At 32.3% G+C, this 22427-nt stretch overlaps 3 protein-coding genes across 4 annotated transcripts; 1 reads left to right on the forward strand and 2 right to left on the reverse strand.

Moving 5' to 3' along the window:
• Positions 1-1933: 1933 nt before the first annotated feature.
• On the reverse strand, positions 1934-8148 carry LOC123222677 (SUMO-activating enzyme subunit 1B-1-like). The gene is made up of 10 exons (XM_044645574.1): positions 7954-8148; positions 7820-7871; positions 7525-7720; positions 7235-7314; positions 6988-7104; positions 6064-6114; positions 3161-3227; positions 2696-2799; positions 2501-2605; positions 1934-2416 (listed from the first exon to the last, which is right to left on the reverse strand). The coding sequence occupies exons 1-10, from the start codon at positions 8034-8036 to the stop codon at positions 2300-2302; spliced, it is 972 nt and encodes a 323-aa protein (XP_044501509.1). The 5' UTR covers positions 8037-8148; the 3' UTR covers positions 1934-2299.
• Positions 8149-9678: 1530 nt separating this feature from the next.
• LOC123223404 lies at positions 9679-10353 on the reverse strand. The gene has a single exon (XM_044646570.1). It carries the CDS (start codon positions 10351-10353, stop codon positions 9679-9681), a length of 675 nt encoding a protein of 224 aa, XP_044502505.1.
• A 9089-nt stretch (positions 10354-19442) lies between these two features.
• Positions 19443-21530, forward strand: LOC123222605 (heavy metal-associated isoprenylated plant protein 7-like). 2 transcript variants are annotated; one of them, XM_044645456.1, is made up of 5 exons: positions 19443-19648; positions 19752-19983; positions 20078-20277; positions 20451-20538; positions 20925-21530. In XM_044645456.1, the coding sequence occupies exons 1-5, from the start codon at positions 19640-19642 to the stop codon at positions 21320-21322; spliced, it is 927 nt and encodes a 308-aa protein (XP_044501391.1). In that variant the 5' UTR covers positions 19443-19639; the 3' UTR covers positions 21323-21530. The 2 variants fall into 2 exon arrangements, with proteins under 2 accessions (XP_044501391.1, XP_044501392.1); XM_044645457.1 differs by having other exon boundaries at positions 19443-19620.
• The last annotated feature ends 897 nt before the right edge of the window (positions 21531-22427 follow it).

Consider the following 22427-nt stretch of genomic DNA (forward strand, 5'->3'; position numbering starts at 1 on the left):
GTTTTCGAAAACCTGTAACTCATATCTTGAATTTGAAAGTTACCATTTCCGCATTTGTTGGCTCCCCTCAAGCAACTTTATGCCTGACTTTGAACCAATCCACTGCTCCCCATGAATGATTCTTTGTTCTTGTTTTATTACTAGAGGAGTTACTTATGCCATCCTTTTTTTTTGTCTGTTCAAAAAATAAAAAGTAATTAAGGTAAAAGAATATATTTATATTATTAGATATGTATATGATATTAATCATAATATATATTTTATAGAATAATAAAAATATTCTTTAAATTATACATAGAAATATTAATTAAAATATACATCAATTTTTTGCATAAACCTTTTTAGGTGAATCTACAATAATTTTACTTTTCTTAGCAAATTTAATTGTATTGTCAATAATATCTCTATCAACTACTTACTTCACCCTCTAGATTAATTATGTTAAATTCGGTGTAGTTTTTTCGACAATGCATACTATTTTTGGTAAGTTATGATATAAAAATTCAAAAACTTATTAAAAAACTAATCAATTTTTATTCTAATACAAATCAAAACGAAAAGATGAATATAAGTGTGAAGAATAGTGTGAGTGCGAACAAGTGCTATGGGTGCATGCGGGTTTGCATGGGTGCATGTTGGTGCGTGCGGGTGTGTATGGGTGAGTATAGGTGTGCACAGTGGGTATGAGAGCACATAGATGCTCATGGGTGCTGCGGGTGCGTATGAGTACGCACGAGCGGGTGCAAGCGCGTGCGGGGGCACACGGGTGTGTGAGGTGCACAACACCCATACACATTCGTGCATACGCACCTACGAACACCCATGCACACTTGCACTATTCTTCACACTTATGTTCATATTTTTGTTTTGACTTGTATTAGAACAAAAACTGATCAGTTTTCAAATAAATTTTTTAATCTTCAAATTATAATTTACCAAACATAAGTTTTTAAATTTTTTAATCATAACTTATCAAATATATATTATTGACAAAAATTATACTAAATCTAATATAATTAACTAAAAAGTTGACATAATTAGTTGAGAAAAATATTATTAAAAACAAAATTAAATTTATTTAAAAAAATAAAATCAATATAAATTTATCTTTAAAATAAAAAAAAAGAATTAATGCCTATTCTAATTGACATCTGCTATACATACGGGAAAATAGACTTTAAAAGATGAGAAAATTGTTCATCAAAGTTTGGCAGAAGATAGTCGTTCAATCTTTTCTTAATTTGAATTCATGTCATTGGGTACATCATGACAAGATAAGTATTTATCCACGTCCTAGGCATCAATAATAATTTCACGTCAATACACATGACATCAGGCATAAAATATAATCATCATAGTTTTAAATTTTGACTCAAGTGGAACCTCTAATATTTTGTTATTCTATGGATCATGAAAGATGATATCCCATCCCATCTCATCTCATAATTTTTTATTGCTTGATTAATACGCACACAACTAAATTCAAATTTGCATCATCATTCAATGACCACAAACATGATTGATTCATCCTCAGGAGGGGAAAGCAATTACTAGTGCTCTCCACTCAATTGCTTTTCCGATTCCACAATCGAACTCCTAGGATTTTCCTGCACTTTTATCCACCTACATACACCAATAAAGCAATACTTTTACCCTTTCAATTAAAGAATAAAAGTAGGTTTTAGCATCATTATTCTCAGAAAAATTTTCCCTTGGAGCAGACACACTTAAGTAATTGAGTCCCACCATCCATGATAAATAAAAGAATTATCAGCGCTTTCACAGGGGGGTAAACAAGCTGTAAAGTATCTGTTAGATGCCATTCTGGCCAACATTCCGCCGGCACTATGGCTCCTTCCCTTCATGCAGATTGCTGAAGCAAGATATCAATATATTGTCAATAGCAGGTCATTCAGTCTCACAGCACCACCACTTAAACCAATACATTCCCATGTTTTACCTCCGTTCTAGGATAATAATTATACATAATTCACCAATTTATCCAAGATATAACTTATAGATAATTGGGCGAACAGCTTACAAAAATAACAAATCATTGCACTTTGTCATTCTACATGAATGAAACACAAGAAATTCTTACCTTAATTACGTGTCAATAAAGCACTGTCCCAACCCAACCAACTGCAGAAATAAACCAGTCTTAACAAGCTACAATAAAGATGGTCAACCGATCCTACAAAGTCATCAATAAAATCTCAAATTTCTTCTATTTGTGGGCACCGGACAGCCAATAACATTAAATTTCTACTCCAATATTAGCCCTAATGCAAAAGCTATCTTAGCTTCTATTGTCTGGGTTTGATATGTCTTCCACTATGCCTTTCCCATCCACAACATCAAAAAAGAAAAAGTTCTTGAGAGGATCACATTTGCCTGATATTGCTTTAATAACCTCCTAAAAAGTTTTATAGTCAGTCAAGTCAAATAAAAGTAATATTTTATATAAAATATAAATAACCAAAGAAAAGGTAGAATTTACCTGCCCAAGGATTCCTCCAAGGATGGCACAAACTGGGGGAAATTCTCTTGCACCCATGATCAATCTTTCTAGGAGGGTGTCAGGAATATGAGATGCATTGAGTGACTGCAATAAATGGGATATCACCACTAGGAAGATACACCACATGAATGCACTCAAAAACATATATGCTAACAGACATTACAGATGCCTTACATTTGCCTCACAAAGCTCCTTTTTTAGCTTCAAAACACCAGGCAGATTGGCAATTGAAATCTCTCCTGCACCAAGCCCTTCCGCTTCTTCAAACTGTTCAATCACTGCATGTTGGCATGATACATCATTTTACTATACACATTCATATTTATCAAATTCCAAATTTGATGAAGGAAACGGTACAACTAATGCTCCTTGAAGATGCTACTAAATGGGCAGGACTCTAAACTTGGGAAAAAGACCAGTCCAAAAGTATACAGTAATTAGTTCATTAAATCTGTACATGGAAAGACACAAAAACAATACCATCCTAAAGGACCACCAACAAAGGGACACATGTATAATGTTCATAAAAATCCTGGAAGTTAGAATAACTTTACTCAACTATTTCATACCAATTCATCCTTTTCTTTTTTTTTTTTTTTTCCCTTATTTAAAACATAACAAATACTTAAATAACCATACCTCTCATTGCAAAGTAAAGCTTTGATGTTTTCCTAGGAAGAACTCTCCATGGAACATATATTGCTTCCTGCAATGGAGAAGCCACGTTTATATACAGCAACAAAGCACCCAAAATACATATAGTTGATCACAATAACATTAAACATAAACAAAGCAATTATAATTTCGTTTGAAAACTAATTGTAACTTAACAATGGGCAGCATTTTTTTATGCCTGTCACATGTATAATTGGATGCACTATACAGAGATTCAAGGGAAAGAAAGTGCCACAAAACACACACCCAATCCACACACATACCACGGTATTTGTTTTCTAGAAAATATATATGCATACAGCATTTGCAAATATAAACTTCATACAGAAGAGACGATGACTGTAACTAGGGCTGGATTCGAGCCGAGCCAAGCTCGGCTCGCAGCCAGCTCGGGCTCGGCTCGGCTTTTTAATGGCCGGCTCCAGTTCGGCTCGAGCTCGACTCGAGCTGAATTCGGCTCGGCTCGAGTTCGGCTCATTTTTATATCAAAACGACACCGTTTTGTATATATATATGGATCAAAACGACGTCGTTTTGTATAAAAAAATTTTTAAAAAAATATACCGAGCCAGCTCAGGCTCGGCTCGAGCTCGATCGAGCCGAGCTGAGCCCGGCTCATTTCGGGCTCGAACCGAGCCGAGCCGAGCCCGAGCTCGAGCTAGCTCGGCTCGAATCCAGCCCTAACTGTAACAATCAGTTTGATAATTGTTCACAACTGAATTTCAACAAGAGACACATAAGTTCGCCAATCTAGCTAGTAGCACATAATTACGGTACTAGCTAGTAGCAAGAATTGCTTACAAACCAGAATTGCACATTACTTATACAGAGTACCACATAAATTGGAGCTGAAATGACAGGAATTTGTGTCCAGCACTATGGTACACTGTTAGGAATCCAGCCATATTTTCACCCAAAACAGCCAAAAACCAACAAATAAACAAAACACAAAACATTTTATTCATTAAAGGGGCATTTACATAGATAAACCGGATAATTCAAAGAGTTGGGACCCCTCATTTCCGGTCATTCAAGGCCCTAGAACTTCCCACAAACAACCCTAAAGTTGTCCTAAATTCCTAATTATTCTTTCCTCCGCCTTTGATAACCCTAACTACCCATTCTTTTAATAAATTTTAACCTATAACATAAGGACAAGTGTTCCTCTATCCTAACATTACCCTCCCCTTGAAAACCACCCTGTTCTGAAAATATGAAATTCTGGTTTTTCTTGACAGATATATATTTTTAAATTTCTTCCTTTTTGTGGATTTTTTACGAAGATAATACTTCTCCTTTTTCTGTGGTTTTTATTTTGTATTACTCTTCCCTTCCACACCTACCCAGAAAAATTCTCCTTTTTTGAACTTTTTTACTTCTACCAGCTATCCAACACATTTTTTTATTTTTTTCTTTTTTTTCCAACTTTTCATGTACAATTTGCTTCTTCCACAATTTTTTTCTTTGCTTCTTCTTCCACATTAAGCCCAACTTCCTCCATTTTCGGGCAATGTTCACTGTTTCTAGTTGTTGGCACCACACCCGCCTTCCCAGTGTCGATTTATCTTTCACCATCATTTTTTGTCACTGACCTCACATCCAATCATGACATTTCAACTCTGCGGCTACCTTTCAGCTTCCATCGATAACTTCTAGACTTCTATTTCGCTCTTCGGCATTCTCCTTTGTTAATCTATGCTCCAATCCAACCCACCGCACCTTTCTACCTTCCCAACATCATTTCATATTTTAACATTTTCTTTCCAGCGACTCTTTGATTTCTCCACCATTTTCCAGTGCCGATTTATCTCCCCACACCCATTCCAATGCCTTCCCATCTCCCTCATCGGATCTCACCACTCTAATATCACTTTGCTAGGAATCCAACCATATTTTCATCCAAAATAGCCAACAACCAATAAATAAACAAAAAAGAAAACATTTTATTAATTAAAGCAGTATTTACATGGATAAATGGGCAATTCGAGGCATAGTTGTTAAAGGCGAAAAGCACCTAAAAGCGATGAGGGGTTCCATCGCCTAAGCAAACAAAGCGAAGCAAAGGCATTGCTTTTGGATAAAAAATGATTAAAAAAAATTAATAGATACTAATCACTCAAATATCAAAGCATAATATCATAGATGAAATCTCAAAAACAGATATGGATGTTTATAATAAAACATGAACAAGTATAAAAAATCTTCAATTTACATAAACTTTTATCAAACATGTATTTTAATTGAAATCCAAGTCTTCATCTTTTTCCTTATTATGAAATTTTTCGTCTCTAATTTCATTCATTTCTTCATCAAAATATTCTTCTTCATCAGAGGACTTGTATTCTAAAACTTTTTTATCTTTAGATATCAATTTAGTGTTAAACCTAAAAAAGAAGAGGTTTTGGTTTAAAAACGCGATTTTTACTTCTTCTAAAGCGCTTAAGTTGTGCTTTAAAACTCTTACTCGCCTTGCATGTCTAGAAGCAATAGACCTACTACCTTGAGGAGCCTCTTGCTTAAGCGAGCTTTTAACAACTATGATTCGAGGAGTCAAGGCCTCCTGTTTCCAACCGTTCCATGCCTCAGAGCCATCCCACAATCAACCCTAAGGTTGCCAACAACCATAAAGGTGCCCAAATTTCCTAATTCGTCTTTCCTCCACTTTTGAAAAACCTAATTACCCTTTTTTATAATACTAACTTATAAGATAAGGACAAGTGTCCCTCTATCCTAACGTATACCAATACAGCATGAGAAAATAGTAAATACATAAAAGAGCATGGAAAATTTTGAATAAAATAGATAAAGACAGAAAAATGAAAGAAAAAAATAACATCATTAAGCCAACAATATAAATCAATTAATACCTGAAAACTTGGATACCGCAAATGGCATTCAATTGTTTCTTCAAGCTTTTGCTGTGAAGATATAAAACAATGCAAAAGACAGAAGTTATTGTCTCTACCATCATATCATTATATTTAAAAGCGCTTAAACACTGGAACTTTACTTCAGATGTTGACTTGTAATTAGGGCTAGATTCGAGCCAAGCCAGCTCGAGCTCGGCTCGGTCAAGCCAAAAATGAGCCGGTCTTAGCCGAGCTCGAGCTACTCGTCAAATTTTCTAATTAAAATTTTTGATACAAAACGACGTCATTTTAACTAATATATATTAAAAACGATGTCGTTTTAATAACGAAAAACGAGCCGAATCAAGCGGAATTCGAGCCCAAAATGAGCCGGCCTTAGCCGAGCTCGGTCGAGCTCAAACTCGAACTCGAGTCGACTATATATGAACCAAGCCGAATTCGAGCTCAAGCTCGGCTCGAATCCAGCCCTACTTGCAATTCCATGATATCAGGAACCAGGGAAATAGCATATGAGATCTTTCAGGTGTGAAAAAAAAAACTGGAAACTCTTACAATTAGAATTTTCCAAAACTAACTTTAGGTCACTAATACGTGAAGTGTCTTAAGACAAAGAAAATTTTAAGAATCTACCAGATATAGACTAGAATATCAAATGATAACAACACACAGTGAGTTAGCAAATTAGCAAAAATAAATCAAATGTTAAGATGACTTGACATGCAAAGGAAGAAATATAAGCTCTAAAAGGCACTTGACATAAGAATTATAATGTCCTTTAGTGTCTCTATTAGCCATATCAGCTCCAATGCTTAGTAACAACAAAACCTTAAACGTTACAATCACAATATGATTATACAAGACAAAGCCACAAATTATCCTAAAATCAAAAAAGCAAAACAGATTAACAAGCAAGATGATTGCCTTTGAATATTTATAGTTCTGCAAATCAACAAATATTTCACCACAAGAGTCTCTGCAATCAACAGTATAAAATGCTACACGCTTCGACAACTTTCGGCATTTCTCATTGATCAATTTCTGTCCATAAAGCATGAAAGACAGTGAGATTAATAATTAGATTAGAAAACCAGAGCATCAATAGCATGAATAAAATCGCATTTACAAGCTATAATCATCTATCAGAGAGTTGGAAGATTTTTTCAAGTACTTTTTTTGTGAAGGAGCAGCAACTGACAACAACTACATCAAACTTATCATAGAATTCTCCACCAAAGCTTGAGAAATCACCTGTGCAACCAAAACTTAGATTTTACAAATATTCGTCATGTGTTTCCACTAACACATGTCAACCAACATACAACTAATGTAACATGGCCGGTTCAGAATTAAACAATCTCTAATATATGAATACATCAAATACAAACTAACCAACAGTTTCAACAACATTAATAACAATAAGAACATCTACAGGAGAAAAAAAAAAAAAAGAGGACAGACCTTTCTCAACCAAAACACGAACCATTCGATTGAATTCTTTCAACGAATTGCAGCAAACTTCAGCAATGGTTTTCCCACTATACACATTCTCATCAGGTGGGATCAAAAAATTCGCTGAGAATGCTTCATCAGTCACCAACCGATCATCCACCAACGTCAAACTACCAACCCCAGCCAGCACTATATTCTTGCAAAACTACCCACAAAAGCAACTATTTAGACCCGTTTACCATGTACACAAATAAATTTTATTATTCAACAAGTTAATCACAGATAAATTACTTAGAAAATTTACCTCGGCTACAGTACCTTTCATCCCACAGACTAAAATGTGAGATTTGCTCAACCTACATTCAGGAAAAAATGAAATTAATTAAATATGTGCAATGAAATCATTTTTACAAAAATTAGGTAACAAAGTGAAAGTACCTTCGTTGAGCATCAGCTCCCCAAACTCTAATTTGACGATCATACAGTGCAGTCTCTTGCTCAGTCAACTCATCTCCGTCCATTTTCAGCTCTAACCTAATTTCGAAAGAGATTAATAGAAAGCTCAGTAAAAACAATTTGTCTGTTTGTATGGGTAAAAAAAAGCCCGGGTAAATTGTATGGCTCGCGGTTTCAAACAGTGCAGTGACTCGTGAGTAAGTGACGGAGGGGACAGGGAGGAAAAGTTTTGTGGTTTTGTAGTAGGCCCCAGGCGGTTGTTTTGGATTTGTTGGGGGGCTTGGGCTTTGTTCATTGGACTATAACAACGAGATTATTATAATCTTTTGTATTATTTAATTCAAGAATTTGCTGGAGTCGCAAGTCTGAACTTACGTTGGAATGTGAGAAACCTGTAAATAAAAGAAAAATTAAAATAAATAATTTTATTTTATTTGAGGTCAAATCAAAGTAGGCAGACCATAGTAGTTGCTGTTAAACCTGTAATAGAAAGGTTGAGTGTAATCAGTGGAGGGACCGTAGTACAGAGGCGGTAGTCCTTGGGGTTTGCCAAACAAATGCGACAGAGTCATCAGATTACAAGACAAAACTGGACGGATAATGCTTTTCATTTCATGTTTTCGTGTCTATCTATCTCAAACGTCACAAACTCTCTCAATTATTATATTGGGAAAAGAGTATTTCTCACCCAAATTTTAATCTGACCGTAAAATTATATTCACCGTAAATAAAAAACTTGGATGGCCATTTATAATATGATTTTTTATCAAAATATTATTTTATTTTAAAATTTTAAATTTTTTTTATAAATTTTAAAAATTAATATTCTATTTTATTTTTAAAATTTAAAAAATTTAAATTTTATCTTTAGAGTTTACCTTTTTATTTTAGTTATTTCTATTTTAATTTAAGATTAATATTTTTCATCTATTTTTTAAATTTGGTCATAAAAAAAAACAAAAAACGATCACCAATAATAACAAAATGTCATCCTTCATCGTATAAAAGACACAATAAAAAATTCATAACATCTAAATGATAAAATATCATCTTTCATTATTTTTTTTTGATTTAGATGATCAAAGATCATCCTTTATTAAAAAAGATTATCAATTCTTCCAAATCATCACCGATCAAATTTCTTAAGTTCATCGGAGACAAAACCTAAAAAAAATAAAAATTTAAATTTTTTAAATTTAAATTATATGAATAAATTATTAATTTTTTAAATTAAAAATATTATATAAATTTTTAGAATCTTAGAGTTTTAAACATAAATTAATGATTTTACCTATATTTCTAATTAAAAATTTTATATGTAATTAATTTATAAATAATATTTAAATTTTTTGTCTAATATAAATATGATTTTAAAAAAAGATAAAAATTTTGGTACAAAATATCCTTCCCCCTCTTACATTTGGTCATCGCATATTGTTGTTTCTTCATTGAAAACTCTGAATAGAATAGCTCTATTGATGAAATATTTAAAAGATTTTGCCGTCAATTTCGTAAGAGAAACTAAGAAAATTAATTAGCCACTACGATACAGCTAATCTACTTAAATTCAAAATGAGCCAAAGCTCATCCCAAATTAATCAAATCCTAATGACTTTCCAGCCAGAGACCCAAAACAACAAATTAAAAAAGAAGCTGATTTTCTCTCGAAAAAACTAGACTTTGCTCATTGACCAGAAAATTTTAGACCTAGATACTGGCACTAGTAAAAAAACTCCAAAGACGAGAGTTCAGTAAACCCACAACATCCGGTAAAACTTTCCTGGCCAAACCCTTGCGGATACTTTCTGGAGCCTGTACTACTTGTACGGTCACCACCTTCATCTCTATATTCTCTTCTTCTTCTACACAATACTCTTTATTATCTTCCTCTGCATATTTGCTCTTTGTCTCTGGCATCGATACCTCTGTGTTTCCAAGCTCTTTCTCTGGTAAAGTAAATGATATCTTAGGCACAAACCGATCCATGAGTAGCTTATCTTTCTTTTTACCTTTATTTTGTTTCTTTGGAGACTCTTTATGCACCAAATGGTCTTCAAAAGCTTCAATGACTTGGTGAATGATGTCTCTGTTTGGAGAGGAATCCCATCTGTACCAAAAGCTAGTATAACAATCGAAACACCCACATTCAAAAAGAGGGATCTTTTGACAGGGCTTTTTCTTGCATTTATTCTTCTGCGAAGATGGATTTTTAGGAGTGGCAATGGACCTTGTTATCATGTAAGCTACGACTTCTTGGTCTTGGACAGGAAGGGCCGAGGCTAAGGCTAGTATGGTCAAAGGAAGGAGCTTTAACACTGTGTGAGGATCTCTAGAGGTTAAAGACATGGATGAGTACATTGCACCTTTTTTCTTTACCTTCATTTCTGGTTTGTCCTAGTAGTCACTCTCTCCACTTTTGTGTGAGCCCTTTTTCTAGAGAAAATAGTGAGAAATATTTTATTTGAAAAAATTTAGTCGGAGGAAAGAGGAGATTTTTTAGATTGTCTCGAGTCTCGAGAGAAGAAAGCCGGTGTCAAATAATGACATTGCTACAGGCATTGGTGGGGAGAGAGAGAGACTGAGAGTAAGAGTGAGAGGTTTAATTAATTCTTTTTTATTTATAATAAAAAGCCGATTTCTAAGGAGTAGTGGTACCACGCCGACTGGCTATTTCAGGTATGTGTGGAAATTGCGACGGTTGCTTTTCATCGGTTACGCATCTCTCTGCAAATGCAATACGTAAAACTAGTGAAAGATACCTTGCAGTTGCAGCAGCAGTCCTTGCATTAATGATAAAAGGCCAAAGGATTATTTCTCACTATAACTATACTGAATTTTCGAAGTTTTTTTTATTAATTTTAAAAATTTTATTTATCCACCTATAAATTGTTAAACTTAATTGAATCATTTGATCATATCATTTTACTCTTTAAACTCTAAAAATTAATATTTTTTTTCAAACTCAAGTTTTCAAAAATTATATTTTTCTCCTTAAAGTTTTTAAACTTCAGATTCAATTTTTTCGACGATGATCGACGATCTCCACACACCTATCTCCCTCTCCGACAATCCCTCCTTCCAATCGTATACTTCCGACATTGTATAGAGTCTACGAAGACGCATCGTCTTTGTCGACGACGATGCCTAGGAGGGAAAGACGTCACACGATCGAAAAAAAGAGATGTCAGAAGAGGAAAAGACGTCATCTGGAGATCGTCGGTTGTTACCGAAAAATTCAATCAGAGAGTTTGGAAACCCTAAGGGGGAAAATGTTGTTTTTGAAAATTTAGGTTGAGAGAAAATTGTTAGTTGTTAGGGTTTGGGGGTAAAAAAAATTAATTTTATTTTTAATATTATAGATAAAATGATGATTTTGTCCTTAAATCCGTCAACCTAACGTTTTTTTTAACGGCCCATGGGTAGATAAATGGGTTTTTCAAAGTTAACGGGTGAGAATTTACAGAAAAAGCATATCTTGGGTGGGAAATAATTCTTTGGCCATGATAAAATTATTATTTAATAAAAAAATTAAAATTTTATATTGACTAAAATTAATAAATTTTTTATCTATAATAAAATTATTATTTAATAAAAAAATTAAAATTTTATATGGACTAAAATTAATAAATTTTTTATCTAAAATTTAAAAATTATATATTTTTTTGGGTGACCGTCTTCATTTTGATCAATAATCGGTCTTTATTAATTTCTTTTCTTGTTAAACGTTGACGTTTGACAATTTTCTCTATGACAAACAAGGAGGAAGACATCTTCGTTTAAAGAAAAGACGAAGACATTGTCTTTGACTCTTTAGGTCGGAAAAAAACAATTCCTCTTCGCCTAGCCACATAGATGGTCATTGGATGTAGATATACCATTTTGATTTGAGGACTTTGTTACGATGGAAAGCTTCAGCAATAAGAGAAGAAGATGGTGGGAAAGTCGATTGACAGTAAAAATGGATTTTGGGCATTGGAGAAAAAAAAAATCTTAAAAGAGAAAAGTTAATTTTTTAAGAATTAATCCTAAAAAAAAATTATTAGTTTTCTAAATCAACAGGAGAAAAATGATATAATTTTTTAGGGTTTAGCGGTAAAATGATGATTTTACTATTTATAATTAACTATTTTGATTAAGTTTAATAACTCATAGGTCAATATTTAAATTTTACGAGTGTGTGTGTTTAGGAATAAGTTAAACCTTGAGTGAGAATATTTGGCCAAACAAAGGTGAAAAACTTAGGAAGGGTTGTCTTGATAAGAAACATGGTAACAAACTCCCCCAATTGAAGTAATTAATAACTCCATATGTACCACAAAATCCGTTTCCTTACAGATAAAGACCCTTGTTTCTTTATTATACTAGTATTAGACCTTACTCATTTCAATAAATACTTTATCTTTCTTTCTTCTATTCCGTATCCTCCATCAACAATGAATTCAGTTGGCAACAAGTACTGAAATAAGGATGATCCAGTTTCATTCAATGACTTCCAACTTCTCCATGTAATAATACCTTCCCAAAATTTTTCTTTTTTAAAAGCCCAAATCACTACTTACACTTGGGAATTAACAAACAACGATATATGGGCATCTAATCCGCCCCGAATCGCCAGGCTTGGTATTTTGAGTGTTTACTGAATTCCATTTTGGACAAACTTCGTGGGTCTTTGTTAGGGTCCAAGAATTCGGCCTCTACGTGAGATAAGCACCATTGAGCCTACTGATCGGCCAGCTTCTACCGGCAATGCTAGCCCAGGAGGCCGTAAGTATATATATTCTCGTTGGGGTTCTGGCTATGAAATCAAGGCATCCTTTTCATATACCCACAAACATCACCGCAGAATTGAATTATTTTCTCTTTTTAGTCAATAGACAATAGTTGAAGACACTTTTCAAATCTATTTTTAAAAATAAATCTGCGCGAGGAACTCGAAATAATTTTAATTTTATATGTTTCCTTAGTTATGTTGTGCAAATTTAAACTAAATTATAATCAAGGATAAGAACAAACCTAAAGCTTATGAGCTGATTGAGACTTGATTTTTCCCAGAATTGGCAAATTTAATTACTTATTAGAAAGAGTAAGACGGCGTGGTAAGTGATATCTAAAGAATGAATGGGATGGGGCTAAATTAGATTTCAAGGTAGAGAGTTAAGATTAGACAATTGAGTAAATCGGGTATGACCTAGGTGCTTCTCTTCGTTTAATCAAGAATTAGGTCTATTTGGGTTTTCTCTCTGTCACTCAATTGTTTTTCAATCTGACATTGTATGAAAATTAGAACTAGTTTCCAACGTATAAGATCTCATTGAGGGCAAACACGTAGCATATTACTGATTCAAAATGAAAAGGATGATCAATAAGACATAGGTTAATTTGATTTAGTTTGTACTATGTCACATTTGTTTGTAATAAAAATGTTTTCTCCAACTCTCTCTAAGTAAGTTTTTTTATTGGGCAGAATAAACTTATATCTTACTTATCAATTATCCATTTTACTCTGAATCAATAGTATGTTCTATGTTTGCTTTCAACAAGACCTTGCACTTCAGAAACTAGTTACAAGATCATACTAGTTTTTATAAAAGGTTAGGTTAAAAAACAGCCATGTGATAGAGAAATAAACCCTTTAATTAGAAAAAAGCTTAGTGAGTAGTCCCACATTTGGTAATGGACTCCAGGAGCTATCACAACATGCATGCCATTATATGTTGGGCTTTTCTCCTACTTGATTGAAATTTGAGAATCTTACTATTCTGACTTTGCCTCCACTTATATATTACATTATACTAAAATTATATGTATATTATAAAGTATAAAATAACACGTAATTATAAAATAATATATCATTATTAATATTTAAATTAATATTTGTTATTAATATATTGTGTATTTGTATACTTATACCTTATAAAGAGGAATAATAAAGCCTCCAATAAATTTATAAAGAATGAGTAATGACCATTCCCATTAAGGAAAGCTAAGTAGGGCAAGTCAAAGATGGACAAGGGCATATAAACTGTTTCTTTCTTGCTTTCCAATTAGACCAAAAGTTATTTGTTAATGAGGCATCATTCTTTCTTTACTTAAACTCCAGATTGTTCATGTAATCTGCTTTCAAATATTATTAATTTCCTTTTAGTGGCTCAAATCATCCCAGCAAGTTCAATTCAACAACTTCCAAGCCACGTGTATGAAATCAATTAAGCATGTACTGGTTGACTAACCAAAATCTTCCACGAGTATGACCATTTGAAAACTGTTTGTCCATAATCGTAAATCATGTCATGTGATCTTTAGGAAAATCTGCCATGCTTTAACTGACTTAACGGAAGATTTTGAAGTTTCAGCACCATGTGGGCTGTGGCATTGGACAAACTCACGTGGAGAAGGCAATTTGGTAATGCCATTGTTGACGGACCTAAGCAATGTGGGCCATTGTTGAAAAGGTAGGCCCTTTAGTGATATAGACTCGATATCCTCCTGGCGAGCTTGTGCCATGGAGCACGATGGATGTCTTTCACGGATTATATTTTGTGGGACTATATGTTATGGACCTGTCAGGAACAGAAACATATTATAAACTATTCTTAAATTTTAATTCATTCTCAAGATTATACCCATAATAGTAAAAAACTAAAACACTTATCCATAAGTTAATTTTTGTTAAAATTTTTTGTTATAAAAAAGAATTTACTGTTAAACTTTAAAACTCTAAAAAATGATTTAATTTTCTCTCTTAAATTTAAAAAACTAACAATTTCTCACATAATTAAACTTTAAAAATGACATTTTTCCCTTAGAGTTTTTTCTTCCATCCCAAGTGATTGGATGCCATTTTCGTTGTTAGCTGACCTTTTTACCGTCTTCTTCTCTCACTATCGACATTCACTGAATCAATTTTATTTGACAAATAGATAAATGAAAAAAAATAAAGATATGAATAAACCAAAAAGAGCAAAGTTTTTGATATTAGACTAAAACTTGGATGGAAAATAGTCTTTTGGCCAAAACGATTTGTTATGTATATGTGTTGCATCAATTTGATAATCATACTAAGGAAAAAGAATAAAGTTATGAATAATGCCTAAGAGAAATTAATAAAGTTTTTAAGAAAAACAGACAGCAAGACACTACTATTAAGGCCTTGAATGGAATCTGAGACATATATTAGTCCAAAATTATAAGCATTCACTGCACTTAATTGCCCTTGTCACAATCTACAAAAAGAAAATGTTCATATCACAATATCTATTTGGAAAAAGAAAGCAAGTCACCATGACAGATCCTAAAAGCTGAAAACCAGGCCCCGTAATTGAGATTTCCTAGCTCAGCTGCTAAGTCATTTGTAGCAAATCATCCCAAATCAGAATTATAAAATAAAATAACATTGCCTGTATACGTGTTGCCTATATTGGCTTTACTTTACTATTTCAGTAACACATTCTGTAATGGAAGATAACAAACAAATCAGTTGGCAAGACAATGATTTATATCGAAAGCGACTTAACCCACCTACCTAAATAACTCAATAATATAAATTTTTTTATTTTTACCGTGTGTGTCTTGAATATCAGCCAAAATTACCGTTGGATTCACCTATGATTTTAATCATCCTTGCAGACATCAAGACGTTTACTCCCCTTCTTTCTGAATCTTCATTTATGCATGTCTGTCGGATACCATGTTGTCATGGCATAAACGTAAATGCGAATCATTGTCACCAAAAAAGTTACACCTCCAGTTGATGTGGGGGTAAATATTTGTAACATTTATAATTGGTTCATGAATTTGATCCAATTATTGTGCAAGGATGAATTATAATTGTGGTAGTTGAGGCCAACTCGTACCAATGGATATTGATATCAATATGTCCCGTTGCAGAAATCATGATATCCCACCAATCACTTCACCTTTTAACACCTCCACTCAAGTCTCAATTAATTTTTGTACGAATTTTACAGGTGTTGGATAAGAAATCTTATCACCAATCTGTAATATCTTATCACCAATCTATAAAATTAATGGCAAACAAGGCCGAAAGGAAAGGTTTACTGTTTTTCTAAATTATTATCCATAAATTTTGTTATGCTTACGTGCCTATCTTTTCAATATTAATAAGATTATGTTTGAACTGAATTAATTTAACTTATATGAGTTTGAAATGAGTCGATTTTAATTGAGTTTAAGTTTAAGTTTAAGTTCAAGCTATTCATCAGATTTTTTAATTAAAATTTTTGATATAAAACGACATCGTTTTAATCAATGTGTATTAAAATAACGTCATTTTAATAACGAAAAATAAGTCAAACCAAATTCAAACCGAATTTGAGTTTGGTTTTCACGAGTTCAAACTTGAACTCGAACTTAACTATATATAAATCAAGCCTCAAATCCAGCTCTAGGTATTAAAATTAACTAAATTTTTAAAATTTTATTTTTTATTTTTTCTAAATCCTAAAAATTAATAACTTTTTTAAATTAAATTTTGAAAAGTTATATCTTTCCCTCTAAAATTTTTATGCTCTCAAAGATGATTTTCTCGATAAACATCCACCTTCTTTGGCCATGTCTCTTCCTCTTCAGCGTATCTTTTCTCTCAGTATTATCAATGATGAAAATTTTTTTGTGTTGTCTGTGTCTTTGTCATCGTCATTATCAGGGAGACGAAAATATTGACAATGTTAGAAGAAGAGACACATCATAGAAAAAGAGACATCACCAAAAAATTATCACCGAAAAATGGAAATTTTAAGAGAAAAATATAACTTTTTAAAATTTAATTTCAATGAAAATTATTACTTTTTAATGTTTATAAAGAAAAATGAGATAAAATTTAAATTTTTTTAATATTATTTGTTAAATAATAATTTTATCTCTAAAACTAATAAATTTAATTAATTTTAATAATTAACAAATAAATATTTGAATTTTTTTTAATTAATGAGTAAAAATTTATTTAAAAAAGTAAACTTTGGTTGGCAATAAGTCCTTTGGCCAGTTAAACAATTATCATTAGCAAAATATAAGTGAAATTTAATAAAAAAAAATTTAATAAAATATAGGTATTTATTTTAAGTATATAAATATATATTATTTATATATATTATTATATAATTAGATATTTTTAAATTAAAATTAAAATAATATTTAATTATATAATTATATATATCTGTATATATATTTATATGTTTAAAATAACTCAAAATTTTATAAGTTACATCAGCATAAGCCAATCATTTAAATAACGGACCACCACAATATATCAAATCAAAGTCATGCAAACACATTCCTCGTTTTCTTCAGAATGAGAGCCAACAATGTCTCAGCCATACAATTTTGCCTGCCTAGTTGTCCCACTTATCGACATTTCAGGGATTTGGAGAAAAATTAATTGCCAACCCTGTGAAATTCTTTATACAAGCTCGGTCTGTGATTTTAGTTGTTTTGCCATTTTGATAGACATTTATGATAATTCTCGTAGGGACGGCAAGTCCAATCGTATTTCTTGCATGATTCTGGATCTTCAATTCTCTTCTTAACTCTTGAAATCAGACAGGAATTGAAAAAAAAAAAATTGTTGGAGATCAAAGACACGAAGAGTTTGAAAAATTTTAAAATTAAACTGAAAAAAATTAGTTAAAAAATTTATAAATTAAATTAAAAATATGATTTAATTTAATTTAGATTATAATTTGAATTTATTAAAATAATTTAATTTTAAATATATATTGTTTAATGAAATTAATTGAATGATAGTTGTTAAGAATATAATATGAAAATGATAAATAAATAAAAAATATAAATATAAAAACTATGAAAAAAAAACAAATTATATATTTAATTGTTTATTAAAAATTATTTCAAATGTAATTATATATATTTAAAAAAATAGGATTTATGATTCGATTCTGTTTAAAAATCATTTAATCTATAATTTAAATTAAAATTATTTTTAAAAAATTTATTAACAAGGAGTGTTTTTTTTTTTATACGGGTGGTTAAAAATCGTGCTTAAATTGCCAAAGACGGGGTTGCATTTCCAAGTTTGAAGTGTGTGACAACGACACTAACTCTATGAACAATGTTTAAGACAATTTCATGTGAACAACAAACACAAACATATTAACCACTGCCTGAAATTCTTTAGTTTTGTCTAGTAATCAGGATACTCTCGACCTTAATTTACGGTTGGTTCTTTGCCAAACTTTAGCTTTTCGTATAAATAATATGTTTTTCATGCTAATCTATGTTAATTTATTTTAATAATTTGAACAAATGGAACCAGAAAAATTTACGGCCATAATAAATAACTAATATAAACCATGTAATTAAACTTCAACCCAAGTGAGATATAGAACGTTAAGTATTTACAGGAAAGAATAAAGACAAGTTTTGGTGAAATTTTTAACTTTTATGGTTAACTTTACAAAATTTAAATATTTATTATTTTCTCAAAATTTATTATTAAAATTAATAGTAAAAATGTTTTTTATTTATAAATATTAAAAAACTAAAAATTTATTATATTTTTTCTTAGATTTATAAATCTAATAATTTCTTCCGTTAAAAGTTTGAAAAGTGATTATTTACCCTCAGTATTTTTTCTTCTCCTCTCTGACTACCATTTTCTTCCTTGTCATCAGGATTCTCTTTGTCTCCCTACTTCTCTTTCCATCCCGATCTCTCTCCCTCCATCCCTGGCTACTTTGTCTCAAATGAGACTCGATTAAAGTAAGGATATGAAGAGAGTGCTATAGAGAAGACTATCGGTGGGAGAAGAAGATAATTTTGAAAGGTTGATAGACACTTGCCAAAGAGGAAGAGAAAAACCTTAGGGAAAAATTATCACTTTTTAAATTTTAGATAGAGAAAAATTATTAACTTTGTAAACCTATGAGAAAATATGATAAATTTTTTATTTTTTAAATATTTTTAGCTAAATTAGATTTTTATCTTTAATTTTAATAGCCATTTTGAGGAAAAGGTGAGTATTTCAATTTTTAAAAGTTGATGGATTTGAGTGGGAATAATTGATTTGGCAAATACCAAATGATGCATTTTGAAAGGACAGCAAAGATATAATTCCACATAAAATAAGGAAAGTAATCATATTCACAGCAAAGCCAATGCCTCTCTCGCCTGCCCTATTGTCAATTGTAATGTAAACGGTGGTGTGCAGTTGGTTTTCCGTTTTAGTATACACGTGGCATCAGAACCACTTTGACGGAATCCGTCGCTGTTGCCGTCGAAAGGGGCTCACATGGTGGGTCCATGCCTGCTGACCAATCACCGGAACACAAAATGAAACAACCTATCTGCACTGAAACAAAGCAGCAAATGTGGTGGGAATGGGCAGAATTACGTAAATGTCCCTATAAAAGGGCCGGAAGAAACTCCGTCACCGTTTGTCTGCCAACACGTCCTTCGTTGATTGCACGTGCCCCTTATTAAAAGCCACGTCATGTTTAGCATTTTAGTTATGATGATGATAAAAGTAGACGAGTTAGCATCGCGGCTTCAGATCTGAGAGTGCAGAGCCCACAGTGATAAAACTCTGAGTTACAAAGAGAGAGAGAAAACACCAGTCTCAAAGAAGCTTGCGCTTCAAACCAAAGCTTATTTCCTCAACAGAGTCTCTGTACTGTGAGCTCATACTAAACAAATGGGGGAGGTCTTGGAAGTCTCATAATCTTAAGTTTCCATTTAATTTATATCCATCTGTTTGTTGTTTGTCTTAATCTCTTGTTTGGTATTTGTGTTTTGTTCTGTTTTAGGAAGAGAAGAAACCACCGGCAGAGGAGAAGAAAATGGAGAAGAAACCTGCAGAAGAAAAGAAAGAGAAGAAAGACGAAGAGAAAGCTCCAGCTGAAGAAAAGGCAGCTGAAGATTCAAAAGATGGTAAAGAAGAAAAAGCCCCTCCTCCACCACAAGAAATCGTCTTGAAAGTTTACATGCATTGTGAGGGTTGTGCTCGCAAAGTTCGCCGCTGTCTCAAAGGCTTTGACGGTGAATAAATAAATTATATACTTTCTATTGTGTCTGTTCTGATTGAATGAGTGATTGAATGTATATATGTGTATATTTATGTGTGTGTTTACAGGAGTTGAAGATGTAATGACTGATTGCAAGAGTCATAAGGTAGTTGTGAAAGGAGAAAAGGCTGATCCACTCAAGGTTTTGGAGAGAGTTCAAAGGAAGGGTCACCGGCGGGTAGAGCTTCTTTCTCCGATCCCAAAACCTCCGGCAGAGGAGGAGAAAAAGCCTGAAGAGAAGCCTAAACCTGAAGAGAAGAAAGATGAGGTTTTTTTCCTTTTTTTTTTAATAAGAGTAAAACTAGATACATAAAGATATATAAATATGTATATATTATATACATAAAATAGATACGCAGAATTTGTAATCACTTCTCAACAGCAGGATGTCAATACAGCCATTATACTGGGATTTAAGAGTTATATCATTTGTTTCTGCAGCCACAAGTGATCAGGGTAGCGCTAAAAGTTCACATGCATTGCGAGGCTTGTGCTCAGGGGATCAAAAAACGCATACTGAGAATGAAAGGTAGATTCATGGATTCTATTTTTATTCTTTTTTAGATTGAGTAGTCATGCTTTTTGTGATCTTTATTCTTCTTTGTTCATGCGATTCTGAGCCACCTGTATCTTCAGTTAATTTGTGACCAAAAAAATGTTTTTAACTTTTGCATCTCTTAAAAAAGATAAAGAAAAGAGTTTAAGTTCTCACACCAGTCTTTCACTATCAAAAACCCAGTATTCATTTTATTAAATTATTCAGTTCATTAAGAGTCAATGATAACTGGTCCAATTAAAGTCAATAATATTTCTTTCAATACAAATTCATTTAGTTAAAAAACAAATCCCACCAACCTCAAATCAGAATAATTGCATTGTAAAAATCTGATTTCTAAACAAGATTTGAACTTTCAGGGGTGGAAGCGGCAGAACCAGATCTAAAGGCCTCAGAGGTTTCAGTGAAGGGTGTTTTTGATCCTCCAAAGCTGGTTGAATACCTGCACAAGAAGACTGGGAAGCATGCGGTGATTGTGAAACAAGAGCCAGAGAAGAAAGAAGAGAAAGCCCCGGAAGCCAAAGAAGAAGGTGGTGGTGGTGAGAAAGAAAAGAAAAGTGGTGAAGAAGAAAACAAAGAGAAAAAAGAAGGTGACAATGAAGGTAAAGCAGGAGAGGCAGCAGAAGAGACAAAAGTGGTGGAGCTCAGGAAAAATGAATATTATTACTATTACCCACCAAGGTATGACATAGAACCATATGCATACCCTCCACAGATCTTCAGTGATGAGAACCCTAATGCTTGTTCTGTCATGTAAAAATTTGGGGAACTCAGGGACAAAAAGGAGATAAGAAAAAAAAGGACGTGATCAATCTTATCTATCTCCCTGTGCTTCCCTCTTGTATCGTGTAGTCTTTTCTGCTATACAGTATAATCTGCAGATTAGCTGTAGAATTTTGTGAGGCTTGTCCTCCTTAAGCTTAAGCTATTATATATAAATATATAAATGACAATCATTTCAAGTCCCTCTTCCTTTTTCTGTTTATTCTCTTCATTTCCAGGATGCTTTGATTATTATAATCATTATTATATTACTCGCACTGTTTGAATAATAATTAGTGGGTCAGATTCAGATTATGAAATGATTCCTTAGAACACTTAAAACTCTTAAAGTAGTAGCGTTAATCACAATTTCGACTTTAATTTTTTCCTTAATAACCTGTTGATGTGATTAATGATATGAATTAGATTACAGTGGTTGTCGGTCGGTTTACATGGAAGAGTGAAAAAGAAGGCTAATGGTAGCTGGGGCAATTATTTTCTTACCGGAAAATCAGAACTAATACGAGCCACTGATATTTGGTTTCTATTCTTTTTTTCTGATGCTATATTATTTACTGAAAAAGCCACGAGAGAGATCTTTCGGTGGAGCTGAACCGGAAACCACTAAACTGAGTCTGAAATTTACTCCAGTTCGTACTCTCCAACTCAACCTTGGAAACTTCAATGTTTTGAAAAAACCATAGTGTTTTAATTCCATGGAAATTTTAATTTTAATTTCTAGTTACGAGGAAGGAGATGCCAGAGGAGAAAACATTGATTTTGAGAAGGCAACAGGTTTTAATAGAAATATAAATACATATTTATAGATAGGGTTTTAAAATTTAAATATTTATTTATAAATTAATTTTTATTAAAATAATATATTAAAATAAAAAGTAAAATTATTATTTTAATATTATTATTAAAAAATATATAATTTTATCTTCTTCTTTTTTAAATTTTAAAAACTAATAATTTTATTCTTACTTAAACATTTTTAATTTTAAAAAATATCTAATTCCTCTCACCCTTGATTCTTTTTTCTCCTCTCTCTATCCACCACCCATCTTCCACGACTCTTCCTTTTTCCTCCATTTTGT

Source organism: Mangifera indica, chromosome 8 (genome assembly GCF_011075055.1).
Source record: "Mangifera indica cultivar Alphonso chromosome 8, CATAS_Mindica_2.1, whole genome shotgun sequence".
Lineage (NCBI taxonomy): Eukaryota > Viridiplantae > Streptophyta > Magnoliopsida > Sapindales > Anacardiaceae > Mangifera > Mangifera indica.

Bases quoted from the DNA above. Each gene is read 5' to 3' on its own strand.
- LOC123222605 (XM_044645456.1), top strand. The intron at 19,984-20,077 runs GTGAATAAATAA...GTGTGTTTACAG, and splicing joins CTGTCTCAAAGGCTTTGACG to GAGTTGAAGATGTAATGACT. The intron at 20,539-20,924 runs GTAGATTCATGG...TTGAACTTTCAG, and splicing joins ACGCATACTGAGAATGAAAG to GGGTGGAAGCGGCAGAACCA.
- LOC123222677 (XM_044645574.1), bottom strand. From the start codon at position 8,036: ATGGACGGAGATGAGTTGACTGAGCAAGAGACTGCACTGTATGATCGT. The intron at 7,872-7,953 runs GTACTTTCACTT...TCCTGAATGTAG, and splicing joins GGAGCTGATGCTCAACGAAG to GTTGAGCAAATCTCACATTT. The intron at 3,228-6,063 runs GTATTAATTGAT...TCTCCATTGCAG, and splicing joins TGCGGTATCCAAGTTTTCAG to GAAGCAATATATGTTCCATG.
- LOC123223404 (XM_044646570.1), bottom strand. From the start codon at position 10,353: ATGAAGGTAAAGAAAAAAGGTGCAATGTACTCATCCATGTCTTTAACC.